The following is an 8,025-nucleotide window of genomic DNA, read 5'->3' on the forward strand; positions in this document are numbered from 1 at the left end:
CGGGATGTGATGAAATTAACGCGAGTGAATGTTCGTATTTGAGGATTTAGCGTAAAGGCTAAAGACATTTTATTTTCGAAACTTTCAGTGTTCCTCCTTAGTTATTAAGTTTATTTAACGTTGTTATTGACAAATAGTTAAGTTGCATTCGAAGGAAATTACTGTACCTGCTGTTTTTTCGCTTAACTCTGCTCTACAACTGCAACGCGGGATCTGTTACTATGGCAACCACACTCGACAGGAAGCTGGCACCCTAAGCGGAAACACGTGACACAATCCACAGCTGGCTCCAAATTTGAAAGCGTGGCTGTTAGTTGACTGCAGGTGATCATGTAGCGAACACAAACAACGACGAGGGGTGCAAGCTGAGGCCTAGAGTTGAGCTAAAGAAAACAGCATTAACAAGAGAGTTCACGGCCTTTGCATTAGCCCAGTTTTATGCAGAAGTAAGTATTTTTATTGTGTTTAATGCTAAATGAAATGTTTTGCTCGTCATTTGCGTTTATAATCCTGTGAGCTATCGAACGTTAGCAGTGGTTGTGGTTTTAGGCTAACGTAGTTACCGTAATAACTTGTCACGGGGTCAGAGCATGTCGAGTGTAGCTTAGTGTTAGCAAAGACAATGCTACCATTGCTGGGTTTAATTATTTATTTATATATTATGTATGGCTCTAGCCCCCATTTAACGACTCTTTGATATTATCCCTGAGTGTTAATGCGGTAAATGAGTGTGTAACTAGCTAATGTTAGCAAGGTAGATGACATACAATACGCACTCAGATTTTAGGTAACCTACATATCAATATCCTATACTGGAGTTAACTGCGTAATTCACGTGTGTTTCTAATCATGCTAACTGCTCTGATAAAGATGTCTGTGGGACCTTGGGGAGTCTTAGAATGCGTATTTATTTTTATTTTTTTTTATCTAATATGAAGACATTTAGCTCACTCTTGAATGTCGTTGACAATAATTAATTCTGCATTATTTTTGGGCCTTCTTGTCAGGGCCCACAGCCAAAATGAATTGCCAACGGCTGTTTTCCGTACGTTAACCTCCGTAATAAACGGTATAAAAATACGTGAACTGGAAATAAAATGATCTCAGATTGGCACACCCCCTTAGTTGACCCTTAGTTGAATCCTCTGGGTCTACTTTCAGCAGTTGAATGGGGGTTAGTTGCTGGTTTTGGCGGCGAACGCTCACTTTATAGCGGCATCACAGTGAGCAGGCGCAGGGGGGTTTAACTCGTCAGCAGGCCTTCTCATGGCAACGCTAATGAGACAGCTGAAAATGTTTGGTGTTTAAACAGCTGACTTCTTTGACAGTTTGTGTTTAACAAACTGCTACCCACCGCATAAACGCTATTAAAAACTGAAATAATGTAGACATCTTTTTATAACTTTGCTCATCTCTTAAAGTGGGTCCAACATGGCAGTACTTAATTAGAAGGTAAGACTTTGCGAGCACAGTTAACATTTAAGCTATTTTAGCTAACTGTAGCAAACCAGGTCGAAACTCTAGCAGCACTCCAGGCTTGTAAAAGTCATGGAATTTGTCTAAATAATTGAAAGTTATGGAAAAGTCATGGGACTTTGATGTCTATAATGATTTTTACAATAATTTATTGTGGACAATGTTCCATTTAATTTAGCATAAATTGCAAATTAATTTTATGTAGCTGTCAGTGTAATAGTTTTGATATGCATTAGTGTGTGTGGTTACCATCACATTATCTCATTAGCATTAGCATCATCTCCCTGGGTTTTTCTCACCTTTCCCGTATGCAGGCTAGCTGAAACTATGTTTGAATCTGATATGTTTGAAAAATGCCATGCAAGAAAAAAAATCTTTATTATGGGTCAGTCATGGAAAATTTTGTCCATGAAAATGTGAAGGAACCCTGTTTTTTGGATTCATAGTAATTCTATGATAAAATTGCTGCTGAAGTCTCTTCCTCTTGATTTATTTTCCTGCTCTGTGCATCTTTGTATTAGGTGAAGTTGTGCCAGAAACCCTCACTTTGCTTCTTCAGCTTTAACAAACAAACTGGCTTCTAGACAGGCAGCCTTAATGTTACCTGGTTGTCCTTGAGTATGTTCACTCACTACTTTTTGTTGTCTGCAGGTCAGTGAAAATGCAGTGCACCCCTGAATCAAATGTCTACCGTGAGGGCTGCAAAGGCCAGCACTGTTATGATGACTGCTCTGACAGTGGATACTCGGGTTTGTTTCACAGTCCACAGAACATCTGTGGAGTTGACTCCTGTAGGGCTTTGTCTCCAGTTGAATTCAGTGAAACACCCAAAGAGAACCTCTGGCTGTCTGTCACTCCCAAGGACAGGATAAGAGAACCAGTTTTGGGCAAAGACTCCAGGAGAATACAGCGGCCAACAGCACTTAGCTGGTGTGAAACTCCTAAAGTATACAAAAGAGATGCCTCGCTGCGACACCGGCTTCTAATGTGCAAACCCAACACAGATGTTAAAAATGACACAAGATCACCATGCACAAGAAAGACTGAGTCTTCCAGCAGGTCTGAACACTGGCTCAGTGCATCATTTGACTCTTTAGACACTGTGACAGGGGCTTTTGCATCAAGCACTTTAAAATTGGAGCAGGATGTGCCACTGTCTAGTAGGAAACGTCGACTCCTCTTCGCTCAGGTGAGGACATCCACTCTTGAAGATGGTAAACTCAACTCTGGTTACCTTTCCAGTTTTCAGAGAAGAGTTTCACTCTCAGATGCAGATTTCAGTGAGAGCATCACTGCCTCTGGTCAGATTAACTTTGAGACTCCATGCTATATCAAATCCTTGACTGCCTCGACTAAGGAGAATTCTCAATCACCTGTCAGCGGTGTGAACAATAACCTTAATGACAGCTCGAGCATCTTGAGCACGCCCTCATCCACCCACACACCCAAATATATCAGGTATGTGCTTTTTTTTACGTTACTTTATAAATTTCTAAATAAAAAATGTAAATTTCCCCAAAGACTTGAAAAAACAACAAATTCAGGAATATTCTATATTAATCAGAAAACATGCTTCTGTCTTCTAACCCTTACAGGTCTGTGTGTGAGGACAGTGGTTTTAGCTCCCTTGATAAATCTCAAGACTCCTCTGTGGACCATGATGGCTCATTCCAAGAGCTGCTGCTCTCTGCCTCCAGAGGAAAATCTGAAACCCCAAATCTGACAGAGTCAAAGCGGCGCTCCCGTTTGCAGCGTCAGCACAGGCTTTCTACACTTAAAGAAGGGGGCTCTCAGTCTGAGGAGGACCCAGCGGAGAGGAAGATAGAACATCTTCATCAGTGCCACAGCCATTCCAAAGAGGATGAGGTTTTTGCTGATAATGCCACTCCTTGCAGTGTCCTTTCTACTAAATGTGGTAATAGCATGGTCTCTGATAGTTCGGCCTCTACAAAACAAGACAATGCCACCCCGCTAAGAGCAGCTGCATCTAAGCCACAAAACACAACACCTTTTAGCGCAACTCCTGCTAAACCAGATGTCACTCCTCTCAGGACGACCCCTGTCAATCTGTCTCTGACTCCAGCTTTGCAGCTGGTTCACGCTATGTGCCAGCAGAAAGCCCACATATTTGTAGGCCAGAGTCCGAGCCTGATGGAGCAGCTTAATGCCACAGCAGTTCTGGGGTTCAGGACCACCATGCCGCTGGCAGGGCTGATTGGCAGGAAGATGGGCCTGGGGAAGGTGGACATACTCACAGAGCTGAATAAAAGGAACCTCAAGCACATCCTGGCTGTCATTCTTAGCCACTTGACCCCTGAGAGCATCTATAGGTGAGTAGTTCATGTTTTCAGCAAATTTAGCTGTCTTACACAAAGTAGATTTTTTAATTTAATTTTTTTGCATCTACTGTATAACTCAGTTCTCCCTCCTTACTTCTCAAAGTTGAAGTAATTCAATTCCAAATATGTCAGTCACTAAACTGTTCATTATTAAATTATGATGACAGCATTAAGTTACATACATAATTTAAGCCTGATCATTACTCATAACATGATGCTCATTGCCTAACAAACAGTCACACAGCATTTAAGGTGCAATGAGGACTAAGAATATTGGTCTTGTGCATCTTTGTTTTTGGCAGGTGTGGTCAGGTGTCCAAAAGGTGGGATGAAATCATCCAACAAGACAAGCAAGCTAGTTTTAAGAGAAGAAACTACCTGAGTGAATTGGAGGCTGCTCTTGAGGTAAGGGATTTGCTGTTTTCTAGGGCTGCAACTAACTTATTTTTTCTTGATTACTTTCATAATTCATTGATTTGTTGTTTGGGCTATAAAATGTTGGAAAATTGTGAAGAATTGTTGATTGGCTTTTCTCATAGCTCATGAGTATGTCCTCAAATTTCTTAATTTGTCCACAACCCAAAGATATTAAGTTTGTTGAAATTGATGAGTAAAGAAACCAGAAAATATTCGCAGTTTAGAAGCTGAAATCAGTCTTTTTACTTTTTCATCATAATGAATTACTCATTGAATAATCGATAATCAGATAAGTTAAAAAAAAAAAAATCTGTTTATCATTTATTCCTTACATGGAATCATACAAGTTACAACTCAAATGAAATGTGATCCCATCAGCTTGTGAAACTGCACTGTAATTAAGGCTTCTTTTCTTCTACATCTTCTTACATCGTTGGCTGCTGCTTCATAATTGTCCATGTTTCTGGGTGGTTCTGGTAATCCATGGTTTCTGGTTGTGTAATGATTTAACTGTCCACACGGTCAGAACTCATCAAGACAGCTGTATGGCTAATCTTCTTGAACATGGCCGCGCCGCACTGCAGCCAGATCAGCATATGGAAAAGAGTCACCTGTAGGGTTGCCACAGTATTATAGTTTCACAGTACGATAACCATCTCAGAAAAAATTGCTATATTATGGTAGAATGATTCTTAAAGGAATAGAACAGGTTAGTTTTGATTGAACAAATGTTTCATTACCATAATAAGACCTGAAACCATTTAAAAAATTGATGTGTAAAAATTCTTTTTTTAAAAAAATAACTAAAACAAAGGTGAGATTTTTAGTCCAGTTGCCTTTTTTTTTTCAAAATCGTAAATAAGCAAATGTAGACGGTATGTTAACCATCCAGTTTCATTACACATTTTTAGCGCTAATTTAGGAAAGCTGACAGGCAGCTGGAAGCATCAGCGCCTGACGTAACTGGTGATTAATTAAATAGTTTACAACCAATCGATTAATGTTGCAGTGCTACTGTTTTCCTCAAGCAGGTATTTTCTGTCTACCTGCAAAGGAGAAAAAAACATTTACTATGACACTGATTGGCATGGGGTGAGCGTGTAAGAAATGTGATCTAATAGAGACCAGTACAACAGTTTTCTGTTTGTGATTCAGTGGAAAGCAGCATGATTAAAGACTGATTCACTGTCATCCAGCAGCTTGTCTGTATGGACATCAACTAAGTTACTAATAGTTGAAATGAGCTTCTAACTTTGTTCTGATGTCTTGTAGCACAGTGGAGCTGTCCATGTCCCTGATGCAGAGACCAGACTTGCTCTGCTTAAGAGATCGGCCCTCAAGACGGTTCAGGCCCAGTCCAGGACGTCCAGCTTCTGCACGCCGCAGTCTGCAAATAGCACTTTAACCCCATCACAGCACAGCATCTTAAATTCAGGCAGCAGCAGCAAACGGGATAAATTTCTAGAAGTGAGTTTTAAAATGATTACACTGGATTTCCTGAAATGGATTATATGTAATGTTTGAATACATTATATACACAGTTTCCACATTAATGAAATTCCTGGAAAAGTTGTGAAATCAAAGCAACTGTTTTCCAGGCCTCAAAATGGTTTGGAATTAACAGAATGTTCTGGAAAAGTTTTGAATGTATATATTATTTTGATTGTTGTTTAACCCTTTGAAACCTCAGCAAATTGGTATGATTTCTTACAAAAGAAGAGAAAGAAATGATCCACGAATTGCAAGACAAGAGTAGATTTAGAAAATTATTTTTAAAAAAGTAAGGGGGAAAAAAGCTGGGGAAACAATATATTTATAATTACATATTTAAAATTATGTTACAAATTGTTAGAACTTTAAAACACTTGCAAATCTTGTTAGCCTTGATATAAAAAAATAACCCAACTTTTTCTTTTTTACTTATTTGTTGAGTTTTTGCTTGTTTTTTTTTTTTTGTTTTTTTTTTACAATTAATTTTCAGGTAATTTTCTTGTACTTTTTTTTTTTTTTTTTTACTAATTTCTAAGTTTTGGGTCATTTCTTCAGTTGATGCTTATTGACTTCTTCCCAATTTTTTTTTTGCCTAAAGAAATCAAACCAATTTACTCAGGTTTCGAAGGGTTGGATATGTTCACTCAAAACATGCAAAATATGTTACTTATATTTCTAATTTAAAAAATTTTAAAAAATCAAGTGCTGCACTGCATGACTGAACAAGCATCAGACATGTTCATTAAACTTATGTTTAACAAGTATTACATTATACAAACTTGTCATAACTATAACCCAAACTCGGGTCATTGACATCCACAGGATCCTCCAGTCTGGTCTGTTGGCACATGCTGCTAGTTGGTGGTGGAAATGTCTAATTAGGGAATAAAGTTAGTAAGCTCTAACAGTTTGCATATCCCCAAATGCCTGGGAAGTGCCCGCTCAAAAATGTTTAGCTATAAGCGATGAAGTTATGGAAATGGGATGAAATAATATGATAAAGTTATGGAAAGATGTTGAAATTGATCGATACATACGTAGGTGTGGGAACCTTGGATGAATTTGTTTGTGTTAATGGCTGTTCAGCAGGAGATGAGTGGGATTTGTAATTTATCGTAACAGCTGACAGAAGCTCACATAAAGCATTTACTTTGTGATTTCATTTCTTTTTCTTTCAGGTTGCCAAAACCCTCTTCAACGATGAGTGCCTAAAGCCTTGCCCTCGATGTGAGCATCCTGCAAGGTGTCACTCAGTGAAAGGGGAGGGCGTGTGCAGCAGAGCCGACTGTGGTTTCCAGTTTTGCATAGCCTGCTTGTGTGCTTTCCATGGCTCAAGAGAATGCGGCAGCCGGTCTGCAGGCCGTCGCAAAAAGGATATCATTCTTCCAGGAAGCGCTCAAAGCAAGCGAAATGTTAGGAGACTATGAGTGTTTTTTTTCTGTGCCAACGTCACTTTAGTATTTTTTTACAACCTTACGGTGAAAATGAGGCTTTGCAATAAGGAAACTGATTTGTTGCCTGTACATGAGAATATCTCCTGTACTTTTCAGTGTGTCTCTGTGCATGTCTTCGTATTGTATTTTCACTCTTTTTCAACAGTTCTTACTCTTTGTGTTTTTAATTATGAATTTGATGAAGTCTCACCAGCAGAACAATGAATTTTGCTGTTGGTGTACTCCACACATGTTGATAAACTGTGCAGAATGTTGGTTTTTTTTGGAATTCCTCTGAGATTTTCCACTTTTACCAATGTGATTTCACATTAGTTTTAAAATAAATTACATTTTTTACACATCCATAAACTTGTCTTTTATTTATTCAATATTTAATTCTCTGTAGACTAAGTTCCTTGCCAGCTGTTTAAATTTATTTGTTGTCTTTTGGTGCCATCTAGTGGTGTGACCTTACCTAGTCTTAACTGCAAGAATGTTTTTCTCATTTGACTTTTTTAGTGCATGTAAGTGATTCTAGATAGCAACAATAATGTGCATTCAGTGAATATTTTTTAGTATAAAGAGATATTTTTTATCAAATTGTAAGAATATACACAAACTTGTATTTGTGACTCTGGTCTACTCTAGTTAAACTTTTACCGCCCCCTGTGTTTTTAAAATGAGTCCACTTCCATAGCAACCTGCAGTGTGTCTGTAATTACACTGAGAGGTTTGTGGCTGAGTCTTCAGATGTGACTGCCTGGCTCGACTTTCTCAGCACCTAGTTTTGAAAAACCTGTACAGGCATTTGTATTTTCAAAGTGAACAATGTGTGGAGTCATTTCGACAGGTAAGAGCTGTGTTTGTGA

The 8,025-nt window shown here is 38.7% G+C and overlaps 1 protein-coding gene across 1 annotated transcript; it reads left to right on the forward strand.

The window, feature by feature from the left end:
- Positions 1–305: 305 nt before the first annotated feature.
- Positions 306–7,515, forward strand: fbxo43 (F-box protein 43). The gene is made up of 6 exons (XM_042490252.1): positions 306–446; positions 2,128–2,934; positions 3,072–3,806; positions 4,118–4,220; positions 5,505–5,699; positions 6,902–7,515. The coding sequence occupies exons 1-6, from the start codon at positions 439–441 to the stop codon at positions 7,148–7,150; spliced, it is 2,097 nt and encodes a 698-aa protein (XP_042346186.1). The 5' UTR covers positions 306–438; the 3' UTR covers positions 7,151–7,515.
- The last annotated feature ends 510 nt before the right edge of the window (positions 7,516–8,025 follow it).

Source organism: Plectropomus leopardus, chromosome 7 (assembly GCF_008729295.1).
Source record: "Plectropomus leopardus isolate mb chromosome 7, YSFRI_Pleo_2.0, whole genome shotgun sequence".
NCBI lineage: Eukaryota > Metazoa > Chordata > Actinopteri > Perciformes > Serranidae > Plectropomus > Plectropomus leopardus.